Source organism: Ambystoma mexicanum, chromosome 12 (genome assembly GCF_040938575.1).
Source record: "Ambystoma mexicanum isolate Mex_15411 chromosome 12, UKY_AmexF1_1, whole genome shotgun sequence".
Classification (NCBI taxonomy): domain Eukaryota; kingdom Metazoa; phylum Chordata; class Amphibia; order Caudata; family Ambystomatidae; genus Ambystoma; species Ambystoma mexicanum.
The window spans coordinates 539,549,330-539,576,066 of NC_090936.1; the positions used below are offsets into that span (position 1 = coordinate 539,549,330).

General features: G+C 42.3%; 1 protein-coding gene across 1 annotated transcript in view; it reads left to right on the forward strand.

Annotated features, from left to right (window-relative positions):
• Positions 1–26,737, forward strand: part of LOC138512998 (zona pellucida sperm-binding protein 1-like) — a 258,139-nt gene that overhangs the window by 202,165 nt on the left and 29,237 nt on the right. Inside the window, exons 8-11 of the mRNA XM_069627714.1 lie at positions 3,564–3,753; positions 3,828–3,969; positions 4,813–4,894; positions 4,981–5,097. Of these exons, the coding sequence (XP_069483815.1) occupies positions 3,564–3,753; positions 3,828–3,969; positions 4,813–4,894; positions 4,981–5,097 (531 nt within the window). The remainder of the gene's footprint in view (positions 1–3,563; positions 3,754–3,827; positions 3,970–4,812; positions 4,895–4,980; positions 5,098–26,737) is intronic.

Here is a 26,737-nt window from a genome sequence, read left to right on the forward strand (position 1 = left end):
AGCATCCCCCCACTGATGCCAAGGCCACACGTTCTGTTAAGAATTGATTTTTAATTGATAAGTTTAATACTTTGGTGTAAAATTCTGAAGTGTAAACCATAGATCGTATTCATAGAAGAAAATGCTCACTTAATTAAGGATTCCTTTATCTCCTTAAATACTTGTCCTCCACATACATGGCTGGCGAGCTGTGTTTTTTTTTTTTCTTATAGCGAGGTGCTGATGCTCAACTCTGATTTGTAAAGTGCCAGCCGTAATGTGCACATTGCCTTATGGCGCTCCCAAGTGGAAGGAGTGGAGGGGATGGGGGTTCACTAAAGACAAGAAAGAAAAGCTTGTTCGCATTGGTTGGTTCGTTCAGACCAGTAGAAGGTAAAAGGAAGAGGTTGAAGATGAGGCATGTACGGCAGATAAGCAAGTGCACAAAAATAACATGGCTAGAAGTGCAAAGCAGAGCTGAACAGTGGGATGGAGCTGGATAGGAGAATCATACCAGGAGGTCCAACATATCTAATACCAGCTCACCTGCGCTCAATAAGGCTAGGAGATCACTCTTCCTGGGGGTAGGGAGGGGGGAGGTGCACAGACCAACTAGAGGTGGACAAACGAGGTCATCCACCAAGGGCAAGGGACTGTTCTCCTTAAACTACACGTAAATCTGTTCGTAAAGGTGGGCTTACGTTTGTCTTTACTTGAAATGCCAGTCAGTCAAACAAGTTTATTCGAATTTAAAAAATCCATCAAACATAGAATAAATACAAACGGCCAAAAAATTATACAATTCTTGAGTACATTCTGAGTAAATCCTAAAAACCTATACAGACAATGTTAAAACGGGGCATAGTAAAATAAAACAATAGTTAATTCACTAATACATAGGTTCCAGTTTATACAAGGACACAGCTAAATCATTATACAGTCTCATTCCTCCAATATTAGGTTTTTCAAAAGATGGCTTCCAGCTCCCTGGAGCCTCGTCAAACTCTTCCTAAAATGCATTGCTCTTTATAAAACTGTGAGCAAGGCCCATGCAAGAAAGACCGTGTCTGCACTCAGAAGAAAGGCGAGTGCAACTTTGTGGTGGCGTATCTCAGACTTCCTTAGGGCTGGTAACAAGGTTGCTCTGCGAATACCTACATAGCCCAGACAAAAAAAAAACAATAAATGAGCCAAATCTTCCAACTGGTGGCCACATACCGGACAGCCAGCCGCATCTGTGAATCCTTTCCAGCTTGCTGTGTTCTCCTGTAAGAGGAGGGAATCAAACCGTGCCCTTGTAATTAGCCACCTATCTTTTTTGAATGGACGCCAAGTTAAATATGAAATGCATTGGAGGCAGACTTGTGTGGGGCAATTTATCTCTTCCCTAAAAATTGGTTGACCCACCAGTGGTAAGTCTGTAGTGTGCCAACAGACTGCTCTTCTGCCAACATCGTGACCTACAGTGGAAAAGAACAACTTTTATTGATGAAAGGCCCTTTATGTAAGGGGACAGTCTGGTATTGAGGTGCTGGAAATGGTGATTATGCAGCCCCCAAACAAGTCGTGGCATGCTTTAATGGAGTTCACTTTGAAGGCATAGATTTACTTTTTGGGAAGCCAGGGCGCTGGAGAGCATATGGTGGGGTAAAGAGCAACCATAAAATCCATAGCTTGCTAGAGCTACTGTACAGGGTTTAGTAGAAAGGGCACATCTTGTTCAGTTTCTATTGGTCCTTTTATTTTTCTTGATGGCAATATGCTATGGGTTTTTTCTGGCTCTAACACTAAGCATTGTTGGGGTCAATGTTGCACTATTTTCAGTGAAGCTGATCAAAGTCTACTATTTTTATTTATTTGGAGAAGTGAAAGCGGCTCTGACTGCTGTAGCTGAAGTATTCACTATAGCCACTACCAAATAATCCTAATGCTTCAGACACCTGGGCAGACTTGGAGTAAATAAATAAATATTAGGTACATTTGGTGAATTCCAAACATTTAAAACCAAATCGTTCTCTGAAAAAAATCTTTGGTGGGTAGGATCCTACCCGTAGAGTCCCATTTGTAGGTTTGCAACCGCTGGTCCACCAATGGTCTACAGTCTGTGTGCCTGAATGATTATGTGCAGGAGCCTCCATGTCCAAGTAGTCTCTGAACCACCTGCGCTTGTCAGTGCAAAGAGTCCTCCTTGGCTTTTACTGAGGCTTTTGATACTTTTATTTCAATTTAAATATAAAAGTAGTCAATAAGTCCGGAAAGTGGGGTGTGAGCAGCAGTTTGTTAAGGTGTTAAGGTGTTCAGTGAATCATAGCATAACCTTATTAGCTGGGCAAGTATGTTTGAAAAATAATTAAATAAGAGCATCTACGATATGGATGAAGGTCTAGATCAATGTTGCTTTCATTTATCATTGGCTTTATCTTGGGAAAGCATACCCAACCATTTAAGACTATTTATGGGGCTAATATTACCTACTATGGTCCATTTGAGTTGACCCACAACTATATATGCCTTTGATACATTTTGGCTGAAAATGAAAGGCCAGAATGCTGTGGTAGTAGTTTGGTTATATTAATGGTATCAAATACTCTATACTGTCTTTTTTGAATATACAGAAACAACTGGCCACTAAACTGTTTCAGCCGATTGCTCCCATAAAATGAACATTAGGTGAAAGGTCATTCATTGACCAAAGTGGACGGCACGAAGGATATATGTATGGATTTCATCTTCTGTTGCACTTCTGCAGTTTGGGTCACCTAAAAGCACTGGTTATCTGGAAGGAATCGTGCTAGGGACATATTTGAACTTCAACCAATGATGCGTTTCGCATTTGACTGGTCCACTTAGTCCACCATGCCCTGGTGGGATATGCTATTCAGGTTTTAATAACCCCTTTCCGCCCCCCGCCCGCCAGTACATGTTCATTGATGTCCTGACTTTTTAAGCACTTAACCAGTGAATTAACCATACTAAAAAGATAACTCAAGGGGAATACCAATGATGTAGTTTGATCTGTATAAAATAACCTTTATCCCATTACTGGGTGGAGTAAAACACATCCCAGTGTCTTTACTAAGTGGCAGAAATTAAAATAAAGCCTAGTTAATACTTTAAACTCTGCACTCCTGGCTGCTTACTTTCCCATAAGTAGTTGCCAATATTGCTCTGGCCAGGACTCCCAGCAAGTAGCTGATGTGCCTGAGAATGCCAAGCCTGTCTGCATCGTGGGCAGAGACTGCATGTGCAGGGGTTTCAATCTCTTGTGAATGCCAAGATAGTGGTGTATCGATGGCCAAGTTCTTGCATGGATGTATCTATTTTCATGCCAACATTATGTGGAGATGTCAATCAAATGTTTGTTTTGGGTGACATAGTGGTTAGTAAAAATGCTGCTGTAGTATGGTAAGTATGTAAACAATTTTCCATGCCTAGTTGGAGGGTGAGGAGCTTTGGGGAGGGGGGCGGGGAGGACAGGCCTCATCAGTGTGAGAATGATTCTAATCTCAGAATTCTGTTTTCAAGCACTAGATGAGAAATTGGAAGATAAGGTATCTAATAAGTTGCTCATTTCCTCTGATTAGATGCCATGTACAGTTCATACTATTCAGAGGAAGAGTATCCGGTAGTGAAGATCCTGCGGGACCCAATATTTTTGGAGGTCCGTCTCCTCCAGCGAACAGACCCCAGTCTAAAGCTTGTCCTGGAGCAGTGTTGGGCAGCCCAGACAGCCAACCCTCTTCAGGAGCCTCAATGGCCGGTTCTCCGGAATGGGTGTGTAATCGGGTCTTGAGGGTACATTTAAACCATCAGAGGCAGATGTTTAAGCTCCGCATTCTCTGTTCCAGGTGCCCCTTTGCTGGAGATGACTACCCGTCCAGCACGGCATCGATGGCTAGCACACTGCAGTTCCCTTCGCACTACAGTCGCTTCACTGTAGCCACATTCACCTTCGTGGGCTCTGCTTCTCCCTTGACTAGTGGAGGCCAGGTATTCACCGTTTATCTTTATCCAGAGAATACCAATAGTTCATCCATCCTGTGTGGATATCCGTATGGGTGCATGGATGCTACTAGTGTGATAGGGATGCAAAATAATGGTTGTACCTGTGTTTAGCCGCCTTGTCTAAATCCTAGGGATCAGGGGGTTCGTTATGCTAGAGGTGGTGACATTTAGTATGTGGAGCAGTTCAGGTGAAACCCATTGGATTCCAGGACCCACAGCTTTTGTGAAAGGATCAATGATTGTGAATCAACAAAGACATGAAGAAGGGCAGCTTCCTGGATCCATTAACTGTTCTAACCGGTGTTTACAGTGCATCATTTGATTGTTTGGCATAATTCGGAGTTGCACCATGTTGATAGCCAGCTTTCTTACATGGACTACCATGATCCCTCAACTTGCACTATGCCGACTACAACTGATGGCAGTTCTAGTCCTAAATATCTGAATGGGAAAAGGGCTGCACACCCATAACTTGCTTGCAGCTTGGGAGCGCATGTGCTTCTGCCATTGCTTTGACATGCCTTGTATTTAAAGAGTATATACTGTGACTCAATCTCTCAGGGGTATTCCCTGACCCATCCCCCATTTTTTTTTTTTTTTTTTTTTAGAAAGCACTTCCTTCTATGTGCCCCTTCTCAATTTTGTAGGTATTATGGAGCAGTACTATTTTAATCTCCAGCCTCAAACATCTCTAGGTGGTCGAATTGATTTAATGCAACCAGTGACCAAAATTGTCAAGTCCTGTTTATGCATGCAGTCTATGCCAGGGTGGATTTCAATTGTTTTCCCTCTTTCACCCCCACCCCCCACCCTCCACCTATCTTCCAGGTTTTCTTTTTTTGCAGTGCCAGTGTTTGCCACCTCTCACCTTCCGAGTTTTGCACTCCACTGTGTCCTCCACCTAGAGCACGTAAGTAGGTATTGGAACTGGATGCCAAATGGGTCAGCCATCTTAGGCTACCTGTTCATGACCCCTTTCCTTGTATGCCTTTTTAGGAAGGAAGAGGTTCGTGGAGCTGCAGATGCACCCGACTAAAAAACAGTCTGTGAACTTGGCCATCTCGCAGGGGCCAGTCATTCTGCAGGAGAAGCCTATTGTGGAGCGAAAGAAAGGTGGGTATCCTAAAGCCAGCAGTGGTACCCCTTCAAAAAAGGGTGACACTACTGACCAAGGTGGGTGGTGGTGCTTGAAAAACCACATTTACAATGTGTGCTTGCATAGGCAGAGTCCTGCAGTAATAAAGTGCGGCGAGTCTGTAATTAAGAAGCAGCAACACTCTAACATTGCAAGGGTTTTTATTAATTGCTAAATCAAGTTGTCCTGTTTGGCTCTACTTGAATTACAATTCACTCTGAAGTTCTTCTTGGCTACAGTTCTCTGGATGTTTTCCTCTTGGTTCTCACTCACTGGCTTTCAGAGACTCCATAGGTAAACTCCACTGCGGTGCCCAGTGGGTGATGGATTTTATTCCAAGTCTGTTTAACCCTTAATCATTAGTTCAATTCCCAATATATGGAATCATTATAACATTCAGTGTCCTGCTCCTTCCCTGTGCTTGCAGCTCTTGACATGTATTCTTGTAGTATGTTTGCTTGTACTACTTATCTTCTCAATGCGTTTTGCTAGATCACCCAATCTCCTAGTCTTTGCCAAGCTACTGGAGTGCCAAGTTGGTGTTCCGATTATCTAAGGCTTTTGCTGCATTGTTATTTTACTGTACAACTGTTCTGAACTTGGTTACCACTGCTGTTTCCAAAATGCAATTATTCAGAAACTGTCTTTTGGAATTTCTTTGACTTGAACTCCAGTCAGTGGAATCAATGGAAAGGTACAGAAGCATGTTAGTGCTAATGGTGAATGACTTATGATTGCATTCATGGGAGGAAATTACATTGGGGACATAACCCTTAGTGTGCGTCAAGTCATTTCTTAAATTGGAGTGGTGGTCCTTGGTCATCCAAGGGACCTTGATTATGATGGAGGGTGGTAATCAAACCAGAGGTTCTCATCATCATTAATATATAGGTAAACTTGGTGAAGGTGAAGGTTGCCAGCTGGCCCAACCAGGCCTATCGGCGAATTGTCCCAAGTAACCAGAGGACCATAAAGTAGCAATTGGGGGGGGGGTCAGGGGGGGGGGGGAACTTCATTGTAAAAGTACTGATTCACGGTCTAAAGGGGAGTCGCGCAGAAGTTCAGCATGTTTAAAAACAATTCTGAACACAGGAAGGGCTTTTTCTGTGATGGTCTATGCAGACCTGTCTGTGCTCCATGAGCATTATAGATTTTTGGGATACACAGAAAAATACTAATTCAGAACCACAATTGAAAGGCGTTTGTAGTTCTGGCACAAATTCTTCTGGTGCCTCACTGCTTAGAAGAAATGCATATTAAAATGTTCTTTTTCTATCTTTCTTTTGTTTTCTTTAATGGCCCCGGGTTGAGGCTCTGGGCAGGGCCTGGAATACTTAGTTACACCATGGTTAATGGTCTTATAGTCTATAATGTAAGACTGCATGCAGAGACAGCTGAGCGAGGCAAGCCCTCCCACAGGGTTTGCAGCATTTCCATGTCAAAGCCAAAACAGGAGCACAATCCCCAGCAAGCTGTACCTCAAGAATTATAATGTGGTGACCTTAGTTAGTTTGGTTGTCTACTTTTTTTATAATATTTTATTTATTTTTCAAATCATAACATTGAAATGAGATCGGATATTTTAGAGATCTGAAATCAGGTGACAGATGGTCTTTTGGGTCAAATAACTTTGCATTCTGGTACTTGTAGTCTTGTATTTATGATTTGGAAATTTAAAAAGTTTGGACCAGGAATGCAGTGCCATTGATTTTTATTCAAGTGATGTTCTGTACATAAATATTTTTTAAACTCCCATTTCTATATTTTTTTAGGTTAAATAAGTTGTGCTAACTGAAAGATGCAGTAACAAGTTTGTTAATTTGAACAGTTGTAATGCCCTTCAACATTGTTTTACTCTGCACTTATTGTACATGCGTATTACTATTGTGTGAGAAGGGAACAATTTACTAGGTCATCCCATGTGCCCATGTTCTTAGCGTAGATCTCCAAGAATATGTGGTAAAATTCAAGATCTTGGTTCAATAAGTGAATGTATTTCGTTTTTAAGATTGGTGGGGCTGACTGCATTTTATCTTTTTGAGATTGTTCCAGTGAATGCCTTTTTGAGTTCACCAATGCTAGCATTTAACTGTAGCAACTTGGAGTTGTTTGCGGAACGTTGGCTTCCATAAACCTACACATATTAATGATTTTGTCTCCTGATCACCATCACTTTTCCCACTTCATTGCATATTCTCCTGTAAGATTCACAGTGCCATGATTTTCCTCATAACCTGTGCTAAAGCCAAACCTCCAACCCAGTGGTGGTCAAAATGCTCACCTGAGCTGTCTGATTTTTGTGGCAGTGAATCGTGCTGCATACAACATGGTTCTGGATAAAGTTGGATGCCTGTACTTCGTGCAAGGGAAGCAACTGCTCCTGAGCACCCCACAGGTTTAATATTGGACAATAATATTGTCCTGGTTCTAACCAACGAGCTGGAGGTCTGCAACCTTCGTCTCTTCATATGTTTTTAGCTACGACTCCCATGGTCCTTCCCTTCTCCCTCCCCCAAGGCTTTTAGGAGTTGCAGTATAAACCTTTTCTGATGCCTGTGATTAGAGAATCTAGGAACCAATGCTTCTTTCCCATGTGGTAATTAAATACTCAACACCAATCAATAAGGACAATTCAATGGTTTGGCAAAGGGAGTCCGTTTAATGAGAAGTACAAAAAAACAGGGAGTCATGGAAAGCAACAGTGATGCAATAGTCCGTCTTGCTTCAACTCCAACAAACTTCAAACAATACCATTTATACTCAAAACTCGTCATAGTTGACGTGTAACACAAAAGTTAACATGCTATTCTATTGGTTAGGAAAAGGTAACTTTAATATAGGTACTATATCTGTATATGTTAACGGAGTGAGGGGATTGGATAAACACTATCGGGGGGTGTCTAGGCCCTTCCTTCAAACATTAATATTGTAGACATCACTAAGAGTATGACGTCCCATTGGTTGTACTATCTATAGGACCCTAGATTATTTGGTCCATTGTGATTGGGTTGGCTTCAACCCCATGCATACATTTCCACTTTACTTAGCAGCACGCAGAATGGTCAGCCAGGTTCAGGGTGCCCCACGATTCATCCGGCCTTACTTAAATTCATCATTACTTTAGTCGCTATGTGTCAATTAGTTAGCTGTGGTTGGCCTCGAAACGTCATCTTCTTGTCAGGAAAAGTGATGATTACTCATTCTGGGCGGATGCCAAGCTTAGGTGTGAACCCGTGCTTCTCGCTCGGGTGGTCACGTGCTGCTCACACTGTGAATTTGCCGAGCTTCCATCAATTTGTGCATTTAATTCTTATTCGGCTTGTCACCTGCCTACGCCTACTTATATCGACCTTCCAAAGACAGGATATTCTGCTCTTAAGTTTTGATTATGCAGAGCTACTGTTTGTTCCTTCTATTGGTCTGACCTTGGCTCTTCCTGGCGCAAGTTGCATCTGCTGAGTTTTGATTCAGCCATCTCTTCTCGTTTCAGCTGGAATACGAATCTTGTCCTGTTTGGCCTATAGTAACCTGAGTTGATTCTGCTTTTGTGTAAAGTAGACTCGCACTTATAATACTGTGCTTCGTTTTGAGGTTAATTATGTATAATGGCGCCTGCCGCTCTATTCTTCTACTTAGCAAAGCAAGCCGCACGGTTTTCTTAGCTTTCTTGTGGTTTCAAGCATATGTACAGGCGTTAGCTGGTTGAATGACTTCATCCTGCTTTACAGCTTAAGCTTTATATTTCTGCATCGTTCTCTGCTTCTAGGTTCACAATATCCTTATTCATGGCATTTCGTCTTTTGTGTCATCCTTGGGTCATCATATCTTCTATCTACAAGTCCGTCCGGGTCTTCGTGATGTCACCATTCGTCTTCCATCAAGGCCTTTTTGGTTTCTTCCGGGACGGTACTTGGGCAATCTTCATTTAGTCTTATTTGCTGGTAGGGTTTTCTCAATGGATACCTTACTGTCCATGGTTTTCTGGGGATTGGTACTTCAACAGGTGGTGGTTTTCCTTATAGATACTGGCAAGAGCCCTACTCGGCTCTCTGCTGGTTTATTTGTTCATCATACGTCACATATTTTGGTGTGAACATTCCTGATACTTCAAAATGGGCGATGGGAGTGCATGCTTTATTTGGTACCTCCTCTACACTACCCCCTCTGGCCGATTCAGCAACCACTTCTGCTTCCTCCTTTGGATTCCTCTTACTTGGTTCCTCTGTACTCCTCTTCACTATATCATTTGGGTTCATTCTTTCTTCATCTTCTGGGTTTGTACAGGATGGTTTGAAGAAGTGTTCTTTTGGAGTCCATATCTTTATTACTCCTTTTAGGCTTCCTGCTGTCCTTACATGTTCGTGTTTTATTCCATGTCATTAGTTGACATTGTCCATTTGGGCTGCAGTAAATCAATTTTCCCACATAATGTCTGCGTTTCCTGGGATAAAGAAACTTTGTACCTTCAGGTGCATGCCCGCTGGCCTTCAGAGTCTCTTATTTCATCATCAGTTAGATCTTTAGGCTTCCATCCTGGCTTGACATGCATCATGATCTTCATCCCTATGGCTTTCTTCGCAGTTTTCTGTCATTGCGAGATTATTATCTTGATAACACTAAATCCTAGTAATATCATTACTAGCAGGGCTCCCAGAAACTTACCCATGAAAACAGTGATCCAAACCAGCTGTCATCATCAACTTCGTCAGTTTCGTTGATCATCTGGTTCTGTAGCTTCATCAGCATACCTATAGCGTCTGTTAAAGTTCCATTTTCTTCGTTGTGAGAAGGTATAAATGTGCAACATGATTCTCCAATTTTTGCACAAACTCCTCCGTCCGTAGCTGTGATCATGACAAGGACAGATCTGTTCTGGAGAGTCATCAGTCGGATTGCTCTTAGCTCTTCCTTAATCACATTGAATCTTTTTATGGTCCTGTTGATCCTCTGTAGCAATTCCCATCTGGTTATCTGCAGCCATTTAGTATTCATTCCAACTTAGATTCTTGGCACGAAGAGCATCGTGAACACTGATGAGGTGAGGCTGAACAGCCTGTGTTCATATGGGATCGCATGAAATGCTTCTTCCGATTTAGCAGAGAAGTAATTTTCTCTCTTCATTCGAGTTATCAGTTCCACAGATCTCTTCTTTCTCAGGTGAGCATCTGCTTTCGTGAAACTGTCACTATTCAGGTCACTTTTCGGGATCACCAATGCTGGAACGTGGACATTCACTATGGTGCATATGCCTCCCCAGCTTTTTGGCAGTCTGATGTATGCTTTGGATCCGCATGCCCAATAATGATCCATAATTACTGCGGTCCCATGTACCATTCCTGGAGCGTCAAAGATTCGTCCACAGTTCTGATTCTCTCCCATTTTTCTTGTGCCATTGTTCCTAAAGCACAATTTTGGGCTATCTAGGGGCACTATCTGCAAGGGTCCGCCTGTCTTCGACCCATGTCAGCAGTTTTGTACATTTCGGACACACTGGTTTGCACAGTGTTTGTGAGTTTTCAATTGCTTCCTTGCAGGCTCCAAGGACCATCCATGCTCTGCAGATCACTACTCCTTTCTCCCACCCATCTGGTGAAAGCACTGTTCCCCAAATCTGCATTTGGCCTCCGTTTTTCCAAATTTTAACCTCTTCTGGAGTTTTTCCTTGGACATTTAGTCTCGGGTTTACTTCCCATCTTATTCCTGCTCCTTTAACTCCAGGCTTCTTGTACCTGATCACATAATTCCTAGTATGATCCCTGTTTCTTGTCTTAATGTCTTGGACATAATCATCTTCATCGGGGTAAGCTGTTTCAGTTGCCCATATCAATGGGGCATCACTTCCCATGAACTGGCCTCTGGTCTTACACATTGCTATGTGTGAGAGACAGTGTGCTGTCAGTACATCAATTTCTACAGCTACGAAGATCTTGGATTTCGCCATGCTGTACGGTAGAAGTGCACAAACAAAGCACTCCCCTTCGGAATTTCGTGTTCCAACTTCCTTCATGTGTTGGTACCAAATGTTGTTTCCCAAATGTGCTGTGCTGTCCATTTAGTCGTTTAGTTCGTTGTCATCTCCATGCATACTTCTTTTCATTCTTAATGTTTTCCTGTAGTTGGCTATGACGACATCCCTGAATGCATCGATATGGCTTTTTCTTGCTGGAGGATTTTCAGGTATCCTGGTCCATGGTGCAGGCTTTCTCACCTGCGCCATTTGAGTGGTTAAGAGTCTGGCAGCTCTGTCCTGATCCTCGTGCATCTTTTCTCTGCTGCGTGCAAATGTCCACGCCAACCAGCCTGACGCTGGTCCGGTATATGTTTGTATTGTAGAACTGGTACTTGGCCCTTGTGTTAGGACATGTGTGCTTGGCAATACAGTCTCTGCTGTTTTGTTCTTCATTTCCTCTTGTAATTTCCTTGCTCTGGATATGTGCGGGAACAATGAGTCTACTTTCATTTGTGTTCGTACAGAGCGTTTCTCCGAGTTGGCTTTTGTTTTCTCAAGAGTTTCTGTTATGACTGCTTCTGTTGGTTTTTTCCCTTAACCATTCTTCTTTTCTCCCAGCATCCTCTTTGTAGTTTATTATGGCAGGTAGTCTCTTCTTTTCCACTGCTTTGGTTTGTGGTTCTGCAGTCATTGAGGCTAGACCTGTTTCATGTGCATTCAGTGTTTGTGTGTGTCTAGTTGTCGGTGATTTCACTTCATTCAATTCATGCCGACCCTGTCTCCGGCTTTTCTTTTCGTTTGTTACCTCAAGTGTGTGTGTGTATCATTCCTAATTACATTAATTTCAAGTTCATTCACTCCTCTGTCAGATCTTCTAGGAACTGGAATGACTATATGGGTGCTTTTGTGGGTTTCATGCGTACATCAGGTGGTGCACTGAAATTGGAACGCTTTGTGCACCAATAAAAAATGCAGTTCTGATCGTTAATGACAGTAAAATAATGATAAATATGATGCAGAAGTACATTATGCTTCTATACGTTGGGGGACAGCATTTTCTTCCAGAGAAGCGGGGGCGCCTCTTGTGCATGGACCAGGTTGCTGCTCTGGACCCCCATCTTGGTCATTCAACAAATGTCAATGTTATTATTCCCTCACCCAATATTGTCTTTCAAGCTGTGTGTCTAAGAGTTTCAGGTGTTTCAAAAGTGTCCCCCCTCTTGTGAGTGATAAATTATTTTATTTCAGGATGCAGTTCCTTTGCTATACTATGGAAAGAAAATCAAATAACACTTCAGTGAGTTCCTTTTCTGTGCGTGTTCAAAGTAAGAAAGCTCCCAGTTCACTCCTATAATGTGCTTTAGTCCTGAGGACATATTGGACACTGATCAGTATGATGGAATGGGGAAAAAGAAAGTGAAGTTCTTGACTCTGCTCCCTCGATCTGTCCCTCGGTGGAAGGCTTTCTTAGAATCTCCCCAGATAGCCCCTCTGATGGTTAGAAAGTTCCACTTGAAGCATGATTCCATACAGGAGCATTCCCATCTGTGCGACATTAGCTGGCTCTCTGATGAATGTGAGGACGTCAACATCGATAGGTCTCCCCACTAGTTCTGGAAAATCAGTGACTAGGTGAAACAGGACATTATGTGCCAATCTGCTGTCTTCTGGTGACAGGGACATCTGTCCGTCTTGCTGAGTTCAGGATTGTTTTTCCCTGGATGTAAACAATGTCTGCACTGTCCAGTTGCGTGGAATGCGACTAGAATTATGATCTTGTTTAAAAGATGGCTTAAATGTTCGGTGTTTGCTGGGTCTCGAAGAAACGTGAGTGTGTCTGCTGTTCTTCCGGTAAGAGTTGGACAGTCTTCGATTATGCGAAAGAATAGTGTGTTGATAAGCTCATTTATTTCCCCGTGTGTTGGGAACATCTAATTCTTTCTCACTGTACTCAGGGAGTAGTATAAGTTTTTCGGCAATGACAGTGAGGGGTTGTCTTACAGACTTTTTACAAGATCCTGAAAACGAAAAGACAATGACACTGGTGAGCCTCCCTACCAATAACGGGTATGATGTTAGCACTAGCTCAAAATAGGTGACTAGGTCCTTTGTGATGTCTCTACTGTGAGACACCATAAGTGATTCTGAATAGGGTTCCGGTGTGGAACGAGTCGGGATACTGTATTTGCTTCCAATGTAAATGTCCTCGTTCAAAATTTGGCATATTCTTTTCTCATCAAGTGTGCCTCAGTTCAAGGTTCGGCAGTCACTAGATTATGTTGTGGCTTATACGTGCAATTTTCTTCTTCACCCTGCAACTAGGATGCACAGAGTGTCCGTTTTTATGTCCTTATCCCCTTTTTTTGCTTAGAAGTGTCCAATTTAAGCCACAACTTGTAGAAAGCTCTTGTCTTTATCTGGCTGGTCATGCGTCATTCTTCCTTGTCATGGATCTAGTCTTCACATGCTGTGGTTCTTCTCCGTCGCTCGTCGATTCCTCTCATTGGGGTGCAGGCAGGGGGGCCTTCTCCGATGTAGGGTTTGATATCACCGAGGAAAATCCAAGCTCTCCTGCCGTGCAGCTTCACTGCTGATGAACTGCAGTCCTCCATGATAAAAGGACTGTTGAATCTTGGCTCGTCCCACTTTTTCCTTGTATGACTTTTCACAAGGACGGCGTCTCCAGAGAAGACGAGTGGAACACTTAGATCTTGAACAGGGTCTGTTGAAATGTCGTTCTGTGCTGCGCTGCACCCTTTCAGTCGTTGCTGCAGCTGGTCTGAAATTACAGTAAGGCAAGATGTCATGCAGTTAGGTAATTTTGCATTTCAGACCCTAAAACCTCTCCTCTTGACTGGATATCACATCTAGCTCTATCTCGGGGTGTCAGGGGAGTTCTCATTCTTCTTCCTGTTGCTATCTCATGTGGCGTTAGATGATGGTCGGAGCCTGGTTGGTTCTGAAGTGCCTATAGTGCCAGTGGAAGGCAGTGCAACCATCCCTTCCTTAGAGTAAGCTTCAACTTGGCTATCCTCTCCTTTAACAAGCTGTTGAGCTTCTCACACATCCCGTTACCTTGTGGATGATAAGCCAATGAGAATGTGTGCCTTATTCCAAGCAGCAAGCTAATCTGCTCAAATATTGAATTAACAATGTGAGGGCCATTATCTGATCTCATGACTTTGCATACCCCCCACCTTGGGAACACTTCCCTCACTAAAAATGTGGCCGCATAGGTAGGATCACCTGGGTAGAGACCAGGCCCAGGAAAGTGGGGAGTTTGAGCAGAGTCGGACACAGTATTTTTCCAAAGAGGAATACTGTAGTTGAAAAGAGGAATTGGCTTATTGCCATTTTGGTACATCTTGATCCTCTATTAAAGGTAAGTGTGATGCCTGAAAAAGTGACTCCACTTTGTGTTGAACCGAAGAAACCAATCTTTTATACTCGCAGAGTCCCATATCCAAGATCAAAAGTATTCCAACAGGAGCAATGAACACTTAATCTTTTCTCTCTTCCATCCCTAAAAGGGTTAAACCTTATAATTTGTCGCTTAATACAATCTGGGGAGTATAAATCCCTCCTTTTTAAAGAAGTAGTGAAATCAATTTTTTCAAATTCCAAGTCCCAGAATCCCTCCGGAACAGAAGACGAGGGCTAAATATGCAGGCAGGAGTCCTGGTCAGACAGGCAAGCCTAATTACTCTAAACAAGGTCAGGCAATTGAGCCCAAGGACCTGCACCTGAACCGAATTAGCCCACCTTAGGGCCATATAAGGCTGCCTGAGAGAGAAGTAGTAGAGCAAAGCTGGGGCAGGAGCCGCAAGGTTGGAAGTTATAGAATAGAAGCAGAGCACTTAGCCAGCAGACCATGAGGAAGTGTGACCACAACAAGGACACCGGAGTAGAGGGGCACATTCTAATTGCAAATGAGTTGATCCTGTGCTCACAAACCCTGAATAGCTGTGGCAGCAGTGGGGAGAAATGAAAGCAGCAAGCAGTCTTTCCAGGTGCGCCTCATTGCGGTGTATGCAAAGCTGAAGTTGCAGTTGTTGCTAAGGCCTGTATTCAGAGTCAAGCCAAGGGAAAGTGGAGAATGGGAAGCTCTCCCTTAATGAAGCTGGATCTGAGACACCTCTGCAACAGAGGGGTGTGGATCCCAGGACTGCCCGCATTAGTAGCAGGAGAAGCGGCAAAGTCAGCAAGCCACTGCAGCCAGCAGTCTTTATAATCGGGAGTCGGAAAAGGAAGCTATGTACTCCTGAGAAGCATAAGTTCCTTGCTGGTAGCACCTCCTTTTTGATAGGTTTCCCACACCTTATCAACTTAGTTTCTTCTCCTGCTATCCCTTCTTACACCCCTATGGCTCCTCAGCCACCTCTCTGGCACCCTCTGTTGCTTCTCTGGCCACCCTGATGCCTCCTTTCTCAGCTACCTCTCTTCTTCCTCTGACTACCCTGTCTTCTCTTCCTTCCTCCTGTGCCCATCCTCGGGCACTTCCAACACTTCCTGTAGGGCCCACCTCTTGCCTGTACCTCTCCACGGAAGTCCTTCAAAGGTGGCAACCGATTCCACATCACTGCTCTCAACTCACGTGCTGCTTTCAAACACTCCTCTGACATTTGTCTCCTGGAAGAGCTTGATGTGGATGTACTTGGTTTTACCGAGACTTGGTTCACGGCCAGCTCTGTCACAAGTTTTGACACTCTCCTTGCTAATGGCTACAAGATCCTCTCTGAACCCAGAACTAACCGTCCCGATGAGTGTAGCCTTGATTTTTCCTGGAGTGGATCCCTGCTTCTGTCGTTCCAACGCAGGACTACTCCACCTTTTGAATGCCTGGTCTGCAGGCTCTCTATCTCTCCTGGCTTATCTCGCACTGTGGTCACTATCTACAGGCCGCCTGGCCAGGTCCCCCTCTTCCTCTCCAAGTGGACTGACCTTTCTTCCTCCCTCCTTACCTCTACCACTCAACTTCTCCTTAGACTTGAACATCCACCTGGATGCCACCAACCCCTCTTTGGGGCTCTTTCACAACCTCTGCTACTCTCTATTTTTCCCTCTGGCCAGACTGACACCATGGATGGTCTTATCTCCTCAGACCTCCACATCTCTTCCTGCCTCTACACTCCATCCTCTACAACTTATCCAGAACAGGACTGCAAGACTCTTGGCCTCAATCCTAGGGATCGCATCTCTCCAGCCTTGAAATCTCTTCATTGGCTCCCAGTGGTGGCAAGGATCAAGTTCAAGACTCTCTGCATTGTCCACAGGGCTTTTCTTGGGCCTGGGGCCGTACTGTCCCCAACTCTCTAAGTACCTCCCTTCTATGAACTCTCCACCCATCCACCTCCAACTCTGAGGTTCATTCACTTTTCCAAGCTGGGAGCAGATCTTTCTTCGGGTGGGACCTCCCTCTGGAACAGCCTCCCTGCATTTCTCAAACCGGAGCACAACCATCTCCATTTCCTGAAGCAACTCAAGACCTTCCTCTTTTCTTCCACTTTCTCTCTGCCTCTCCCCTGCTGATGACCCATCTACTCCACTCACTGGTCAACTGGCCACCCTCTGAACTTGGGTCCAGGTCCATGCCTGTCCAGTTGCACCTTGCAATGCCTCTTGGCCCCCAGCACTTGTGGTCTGTATCTGTAACCCTACAGGTCCCTCTCCCTGCACTTATGAGCCACCATTTGGCTGCACCTCTTGATTACTTGTACTATGTCACCCGCTGGCTGCACTTTTTGGTTACCTGCACTCCTCCACCCCTCTCCCTTTTTGCGCTTGCACGATCTGAATGACACAAGGCCTAGTAAGATCGTTGTTTTGTCCTCCCTCTGTTTTGCCCTTCTTGTTTTGTCGTGCCTAGAAAAACTTCTTTAGGGGAGCGTTATAAATGCTATATCATAGCTGTAACCAGCTTTTAATTGTACTTGCGTTGAGTTATGAGTGTGTGAACATCAACCGTAGAGGTGGGAAGTCTCTTTACTAATAGGAAAGTAACATGCGCTTGCCTGAGATGGTTGCGTGTGATGAAAAGGTTTTATTTTTTTAAAGCATTAATACTTTGTTGCCGAGCAGTCGTGTGTCTCTGATTAACTTTACGAGCGCTACCGGTAGCATAAGCAAAGCTAAACTGACTTTCCTGAAGAGTTGCAAGCATTGTTAAATGGATCGCGTCCATGAGATGTTTCTGAGGCCTCGGAAGCTGAATTGAAGTGGCAGTTTAATAAGAAAACGCAATTGTGTGTGCCTAATTTTGAGTTCCATTGAAGATACACAACTTGCAACACTTCAAAGGTTGAAGCAGCCGGAGAAGGAAGTAGAAGTCACAGCTAGAACAGGCATTGCCCAAGCTAATTGAGGGATCTCTATGAAAGCCAAAACCAAAGCAATAATAACTGTACTCTGGTGGTTTTTCTAGTTGATGAATGTGTGGTTATACAAACATCTTCATCCAAAGTTGGGAGAGTGGCACAACCTCTTTGGGGCAACTACTGAAGACCAGATGTATATAAAGCTGGGGAAGGGAGCTAGGTACTTTCACCAAGGTTATTTTATATCTGCATGGCAAAGACTATCTGGAAATTAAGAAGTAGTCTAGAAGCCTGAAGCAGCGTCTATGGTAGTTGCAAGACTGGCAAAGAGGCTGCCTTTTCTCAGGATCAAGAAAGAAGAGGGCTTTGTCAACCTGTGGAGGTAGAAGATGTCTTGTAGCAGTGAAGTTGCTATTGTTTCGGTATGTTATAAGCCGTAGAAGTTGTAGTAGCAAGACTGTGGCTGTCAGTACTGTTGAAGTTCACTGTGGGACCACAGAACCTGTTCTTGCAGTTACATTTTAGAAGGAAGTTGGTTGAGAGAGGAGTACATCTCAAGCAAGAGCATCCAGACAACTGTACATAAGACACCTCAAAAAGTGTAAGAACACCCACAACAGAAGAACCCCCGACTACTGGAAGTGCCTCATCTGAGGCATCTAGTGGAGAATCAGAAACACCTGAACAGGAACAACAAACATCTACTCCAAGAGATGAACAAATACCAACAACATCAAAGGGAACAAAATCGCCATCTGAGAGCATTGTATCTTTTTTAGGCCGGGCAAAACAAGAAGAGGCAAGAAGAAAAAATCCAAGTCGGAAAGTGAACTTCCTACAGAGAAGAAATTAGTCATTAACATCTCAGACTATAGACTTAACAAATTTGAGGAAACAACTTTACAAAAAGGCATTTCATTTGTTCCCAGTCACAGCAGTTCACTCTTAAGAGAAAATTGATTTCTTCAAATTGACCCGCAAGATGAAACTCAAATGATTCTTTGACACGTGCGAATGGGGAATTCCCAAAGAAGATTGGAAGTTTTTAGAAATTAAATCTAAAAGAACATTTATGCCACCAATACAAAATCCTATGATTGAAGTATTCTAATAACAGGTACTGAAAGATCTGGAAAAATTGAATTCTCAAAAAAGAAACAAAACAAACTTTACTAAAAGGGAACAACAAGTGTTGAAAAATTTGTGGCAAAATACAACCTTAATATTGAAATCGGCGGATAAGGGAGGCCGCCTTAGTAGTGATGAACTCAGAAGAATACAAAATGGAAATAGAAAGGCAATTCGCATATGTCAACACTTATCTTGAAATCTTTGAAAATCCCACGGAAAAGGTTCAGAAAAGCTTCAAAACCATACTAGATGAAGCCGAAAATGATGAACTAATCAACCACCGGACAAAAAGCTTTTTGACCAACATTTATCCATCGATGCCTATAATATACAGATTACCAAAAATACACAAAGATCTGAGAAACACGCCAGGAAGACCAATCATAGCTGCTAACAATAGCTTTGTTGAGCCTTAGCACAATAGAGATCTGGCAATTCAACCTTTAATTCATAAATTCAAGACCTACATCAAAGGTACGAACAATTTCTTGAATAAATTAAACATTGAAATAAATGAAGAACACAACATCTTATTCACGATGGACGTTGTGAGCCTCTACACTAACGTCACCCATGAGGGTGGATTGGAAGCCATGGAATGGCTACTATTAAAATCAGACACGGACTGCAGAGCAGACAAATTATTCATCCTAAAACTGCTAAATATTGTGCTACAGAATAACTTCTTCATGTTCGAGGAGAAGTACTTCATACAAACGTCTGGAACATTGATGGGGGCCGCTATGGCTCCCAGCTATGCCAACGCATACATGGCATACCTAGAAGACACCAATATATTCAATGAAGAAAGCTGGACAAAGAAATTAAAATGCATTTACTGCTTCATAGATGACATATTCGGCATCTGGAGCGGTCCTTCAGAAGAATTAGAGAAATTCTTTTAGCATTTGAACAGCATGGCACCAATTATAAATCGAACGATGAAGACCAGTAGAGAAACAATTGTATTCTTAGACTTAAAAATATACAAGAAAAGAGGTAAACTTGAAACTACAATCTACACAAAACTAACAGTCTGCTACACGCACACAGTTTTCATCCCCAAAGAACAATAGAAAGCATACCATTTAGCCAATTTTTGAGATATAGACGGATTATCTCAGAAGAAGATGAATACAAAAATAAGTTTGAAGTCCTTAAAAGCAAATTTGAAAAAAGATTATCAACCAACAAACATCAATACGAGTGTTGACAAAGTAAGCAGGATCAGTAGAGAAGAAGCGTTGAAACCAAAAGAAAAATCAGAAGTGGATAAATTGGTATATTTTACCACTTACTCCCAACAGAGTCTGAAAATCATCAAGAAGAATTGAACAACTCCCACACTTGATCCGGTCATGAAAAGACTATTTCCAGAACCACCACATTTTGCTTATAATGAAAGCAAGTCAATCAGAGAACATTTGGTCAAGGCAGATTTCTCCGCTGAAAGACAGACTCAAGACAAATTCAAAGGTACAACACTGGCATAACTGTAATAACTGTAACAATCTGATCACGGGTAACGCCATCGCTCATCCTCATAAAGGGTATAAGATTAATCTTCACCACTCGTCTACATGCGACTCCAATAATGTAATATATGGCATAAGATGCCCCTGTGGCATATATTATGTGGGATTGACAACAAGGAAAGTAAAAACCAGATGGTCAGAACACAAGTCCAATATAAGAAAAGGTGCCATCAAATCTCCAGTAACACAACACTTCAAGAAAGAAAGACACAACATTGCCCAAATAAGATTTATTATTTTGGAACAAAAAAAAAATACCAAGGAGAGGAGGAAACCTCAATAAGATGTTATTACAAAAAGAAACATATTGGATTGAGAAACTGAATTCCATGCAGCCGAATGGCATGAATGCTGATTGGTACTTAAGTTGTTTCTTATAACGTACATTGAAGCCTGATTGAAATCACCACATCACGAGTCAATATGGCCAAAATACACACATCATCAATTACAGCGTGGGTGCTCCAGGATGCATCCTATTAAATACACTGAGAAAAGCATGACTTAAATATACCAGGAGTCATTCCAACTATGTCTGTTATTTGAAACCATTGGTTTCTGTGATTCCAAAAAAAACACATGAACGGAATCAAAAGACGAATGTGATATCTATCTTTATGAACTAAATAAATATCAAGAGATAGAACCCTGTAAATTATCAGTATATCATTAAAAGATATACATCACGAAAAAAATCTGTATCTAACACAGCGATGGGCCATCAGTAGATACTACAAGATGGCGCATGGGGAGAACCATAGCAACGGATACACGCGACTATATGGAAAGAGAAGTAGGACCAATCTGAACATGGTTGCCATCACAACCAACAAAACTACAGAGACGCGATAAGCAAACCTGGACGACACGAAGATTCTACCTTCTGCTGCCAGGAACGCCACGGAAAGACGAATGAATGGAGGAGTGAGTGAACACATTAGACTGGAGGCAAAAACGCTATAAGAATTGGCGAAAACGAAACCAAGCCATTCGGTGAAAACGATCGAACAGAGGTGAGCAGGGTAAACCACACGGGCATAGGAAATGTAAAACACTTGAGAAATCCATGAATCAGGGTTTTGTGCCTGGGGCACAGCGCTATGACTTAGTAACTGTTCCCAGCACAAAACCCACACTCAATAGAACTGTTGACTGGCTCAATAAAAACAAATCTTTTGTTTTTTTTATTTTCAGACCGTAATCTTTACCGGTACTTCAAGGAAGAGCAATCAGAGAGCCGTATTTAACTGTGCAAGTACTACTGACACGTTTTTGAGACGTTTTTCAAGATGATAAAATCTTCAGCATTTAAAGGTACTTGAGGTCTTAAATTAACACTGCCAAACGAATGAGAATAGCAATTATGATAACATTTACTGAACAAACATCGCCAAAGGAACTGAATAGAAATATATGTTATGTTTAATTTTCAGAATTCTAAATTTGAAACGAGGTACAGATCCGCAACTGATGGGCGTACATAGCCTGAAGCACGTAGTGCAATAGAGAAACCCCGAAAAGAAATATTGGCTTGTCAGCCAACCAGAAGTTTTGAAACATGGACTAAAAAAAGTTTCTCACAGAATAATAGGGAATGTACCTACAGGTTGAGAAAGTGTTACATTTTGTTGTGTGAATTGTGACTAATATGGAAATGTTTTAAGTATTATTCACTTTGTTATACTGTAAAGCATGAAGTAATGCGAAAAAACATGTTTAAGAATTTAAGTTTGGAGCATTGAACAAATTAGCCAAAGAATGGGGTACAACAGTTACCAACAAATAAATATTGTTTAAATAATCAAAATAGCTGCCAATCATAATTGAATATAGTACTTGTACTATTATTGCATAGTTATATGCTCAAAAGTGTGCACAGAGCCTAGGTCATTTTTGCTAAAGTGATCCCAAAATTGTTTCATGTACATTAGATTCTGTAGTCCAGAATCCGACTTTTAAAAGTTGAGTAACAGTTTTAAAAATCAAGTACCATAACGTAAAAGCCCATATAAATAAGGTGTGCTCCTCCTACATCACTGCTATCATCGTAGAGGATACTTTTGCCAACTTCATCTAGTCTTTTGGAAGGAAGTCGTTCAAGAAACTCCATTGGTGCGGTTAATTTGTTGCGGAACTGTAAAGAAGGGAATCTTTCACCAAACAAGGAAGAGACTTTGACCAGTGGATTTTATTTTTGTGAACTTTTTGTTTCTTTGGAACTGTTCAAGACTTTGGTTAAGACTTTTGGTTACTTGGAGAAAATTGATTTTGGGACATTCTTGGGGGGCAAGATCTTCCCAGGACCACGAGAAGACATCCAAGATGCTGGGCGTTCGGTAATCTTTTATTTGTTGCATTTTTGTTTTTCAACGTTTATATTGTTTATGTAGAGGGTTAGTTTTATGAATGCTAATAGGCTTTCCCATAGATTTTTGAATAGGTAGCGAATCCCCTGGTGAAGTAGATTTAGTTAAAATTTCTCTTATTAATTTTTGTTTGGTAAAATGGCAAATCCTGAGAACTCCATACCACATCACCTTCAACTGAAAGTTGGGTCGCCCATCATGCTGCTTCGCAATCTCTACCCACCTAAGCTTTGTAATGGCACAAGGCCGTGCGGTCAATTGCTTTCTTGGTTTCTAAGTGCGGACCAGGGATTGAACCTGCGTTCCGTGTCATCTTGCTTCCAAGGTGAGCGCGTTGCCCCTGAGCCATCCTCTCGAGACTTATCAGTTGCTTGCCAAATTTGGTGATGATAAATCCATGAGTTCAAAAGTTATAGGGCGGGGAGTGGGGTATTTGTAAATTTTCGTATGTAAATGGGTGTATTTGGAATGGTCTTTTGCTTTGATTACATGTTTCTACAAAATTAGTCCATTTAGATGGCTATGTACGGAAAGAGTGTTCAATTTTTAGAGGCGTTGTCAGTCATATGTCTGTGTATTTGTATTTCACATTTTGATTACACAAGGAAAGGTCTGATCCTGTACAATACAAAGGTATGTGCGTTTCTATCTGCTGAGACATTTTTTTAGATGAGATTTTATACACCTTTTCATCTGTTCATATAGCACATTGCAAATACAAACTCTCATTCAGTATGTCTCTGCTTGAAGGGATTGGATGGGACACGGAGGAGGAGGAGGCATTCCTACCAAGGAAAACACCTATTTTCCAAAGGGATATGTACAAGTTCATAGAAATTATGGGTTCCTGGACTATATCGAAAAATGGTGTATGTTGGGCAAGGGGGAAGAGTTGTCAATTGCAAAAAAGGTTCCAATGCAGGTACATACCCTACTGTTGTTGGGGAGGTGGAGTAGGTGCTGATTAGGGCAAAAGCGAAGGAAAACAATATTTGCTGTCTTGGAGTGTTGAAAACCACTGAAACAGTTTCCATGTGAAGCAAAGGGATCACTTTATTGAACCCCTCAAATCTTTACCAATAAAACAATATGCACAAGTCCCTATTGTTGATATTGCTAATACAATTGCTTATATTAAATTTAATGGAAAGGATGAGGTCCTTGGAGGTTTTGTAAAAAGTAATGTGTTGAAATGTGGAAGCAAAATTAAATTGTGGTGAATAGTATGCTTCCCCAAAAGGAGTGAGGTAGTTGATCAATTGAACATGCAAGAGTTGGTAGTGGCTACTGAATGTACTGTATTTGAATTTTATAGAGCGCTGTACATCGAATCAGGCAGTACATAAATGAGAAACTTTAACAACCGTTCAACCAGAGTGAAGTGGTTCGTAAAGAGTCCCAGAACAAAGAAAGCACTGCGCTAGAACGAAGGGAAAGTGAAAGAGCGCTCCACTGAAGGGGAGCGATCAGAGCAAAAGAACGGAAACGTGACTGCGCACAAGGGGGATGAGGAGTGACGAGATGACATTGAGAGCAGGAGCCAAGAGTGCGAGTGGGAATATAGTGACCAGAGAAGAAAGATAATCGGGAACAAGACCATGAAGCGATTTATAAACTGGACATAAATTACATTTAGGACTGGATTGGAAAGAAAACCAGCCAAGGGTACAGAGGACGAAGAAATAGAATGACGAGGGGCCAAAAGAAAAATTAAACTAATGGAGGCATTAAAAATGGATTTAAGAAGAGCCAGACAAGTACGCGGGAGACCAAAGTTGGCAGAACAAAAATAAAAAAGGCAAGAAAAGATTAAAGATCAGACCTTCTTGGCATAGATAGTTAGAAATTGGTGATTTTTCCGGGTATTATAAAGATGGAAACGACAAGCACATGGAGATAATGAAATGTGGTGTTTAAAGGAAAGCTCAGAGTCAAAGTACAGAACCTAGATTGCAGGCCGTACGGAAAATAGATGGCTGAGAAGGAGGAAAGTAAACAAAGGAAGGAGGGAGAGAAGAGGGCATAGTACTTGCTGGAAAGAAACGTACTTCAGTTTTAGTGGCATTAAGACCCAGGGAATGAGCCGCCATCCAGGATTGGATGGCTGAGAGACCAGCAGAAAGAGAGCATGGATATCAGTGGAAAATGAGGAAAAGAAGAGAAAGAGCGGAGTATCAGCAGAAAAGGGATGGGAGAGCCCAGAAGAGGTAGGGGAGAGGCATAAAGAGAGAAAATAAAAGGACAAAGAACTGAGCCTTGAGGGACTCTGTGAATGAGTTGGAGTGAATCAGAAGCACCAGATCAAGAGACTGAAAATGTCCTTTGGGACATATAAGATTTAAACAAGAAAGAACTGATCCAGTAAACCCAAAGGAAGAAAGAGAAGGTAGGAGAAGAGGGTGATCAATGCTGTCAAAAGCAGCAGATAAATCAAGAATAAGAAGGGGCGAGTGTTTAGAATAACAAGCCGATAAGGGAGAGTCAAGAACAGAAATATGAGCAGGTTTGGTAGAATGAAAAGAGTGAAAATCAGATTGAAAACGAACGAGAATAGCGTTATCAGAGACAAAAGTAGAGACATGGCAATAAACAATATGCTTGAATATTTTAGACAAGGCAGCAAAGAAATGAAGATGAGATAAAAACATAGTCTGGTTCAAGAACCTTGTTGAGAACTAATCAGGAAATCTTTCTCGGGAGGCCAGCTCTTACCTCCTGAACCAGTTAAATAGCCCTCATATGCGAGACTGAACCTGTCACCACTGGCAGACCCTTTATTTGTGGTCCTTTCAGAGATTACCCCATTGTGTAAGAGGGCACAGAAGACCAGTCGACAAATCTGTTTTGGCTAAATGGGTGTTTGAACAATGTGTGCTCAGGTGTAACATTGTAACATCGGAAGAGTGAGGAGAGTAATGTGGGTTGGCAAAAGGCCCAAAACGATTACCAGTGACTTGACTAGCATAGGTTCAATGTTGCCACAACAATCCTCCTTAAATTAACAAGGGCACATTGGTCGTTCTGGGGGAGTGGGAAATCGCTGTGAGGCATTTGTTTCCTTTATCCTCGGATATTAAAACGTGGTCCAGGTTGCTAAAAATTGTACCTACTATCTAAAACTTCACAGGAACATCCAGCCTTACCTCAAGGAAAACAACTGCACTACAATCGCCTGTGCGGTTATTCTGTCTACAATAGACTATTGTAGTGCTCTGGTGGTGGGCACCGATAAAAGAAGCTTATAGAAGCTTCAGACGGTTCAGAATGGTACTGTTCGAATCATAAAAATGATCCTGAGAAAGTACCACATTTCAACCTATCTGCAAGGCTTACACTGGCTCTCTGTAAAAAGCAGATACCAATTCAAAACAGCTACTTTAGTACACAAATGCCTACAAGGGAAATTTGAGTTACTTTAAACCATTAGTGTCCTGCTATGAGCCCTCATGGCCGCATTGTTCAACTAACCCAAGGCTAGTCGACTACTCATTTTTCAAGAGGACTAAAGGCCTGGGCAGGTCTTTTGCCACCTGCTCAGCAAAAACCTGGAATGCGCTCCCTTTACTTTTGTGGCTAGATACAAACAGAACATTTTAGGAAAGCAATGAAGACCTTTCTCTTTCAATAAACTCTTCTATCTCCATCTGTCACGTAATTTGTGTTGTCTCGTGTATATGTGCGCCCAGATACCTTTGGGTTATGGTGCGTTATAAGTCAATAAATAAATAAAAAATAACTACGATTTTCTAAGCCTCGACAATAAGGTGAATGGCTGGTATAATCCCAGAGTTGAGAAGTTTAGCATGATAAATCCAGTGAACCAGAATGTCCATTTAGACAACTGTTTGTCCTATTCTTGGTGGAACGAGACGACTGACCAGGCAAGGTGGTGGCCAAAGTGGAAATGTTGCTACCCCTAGAGATGACCGTGATGGTGATGATTGGCCAGCAAGAAGACCTTTTTCTTTTTTCAAATGGAAAAAAGACCAATTTAGAAAGACCGCTCTGTGACCCCATGGAGCAGTCTTTCTGAATCGGACTGTCAAGCCCCTGCTGCACACGAGTGTGCGCAGGGGCTGACGGGTCTCTCTGATCCAGCGGACTTGATGCAGGAGTCACGGGTAAGTTTCAAACCATATGTCTGTGTGCGTGTGTTTGTACGAGAATGCGTGTTTAGATGTGGGTAGGGTGGGTGCCTGGGGAAAGGGGAGCTTGGGTGGTTAACCCACACAAATTAACGAGGGAATGTGCGGGGAAAGAGGGGTGTTCAATGTCCTAATACCGCATTTTAAAGTCTGCACAAAAAACGGGCAAAAGAAATC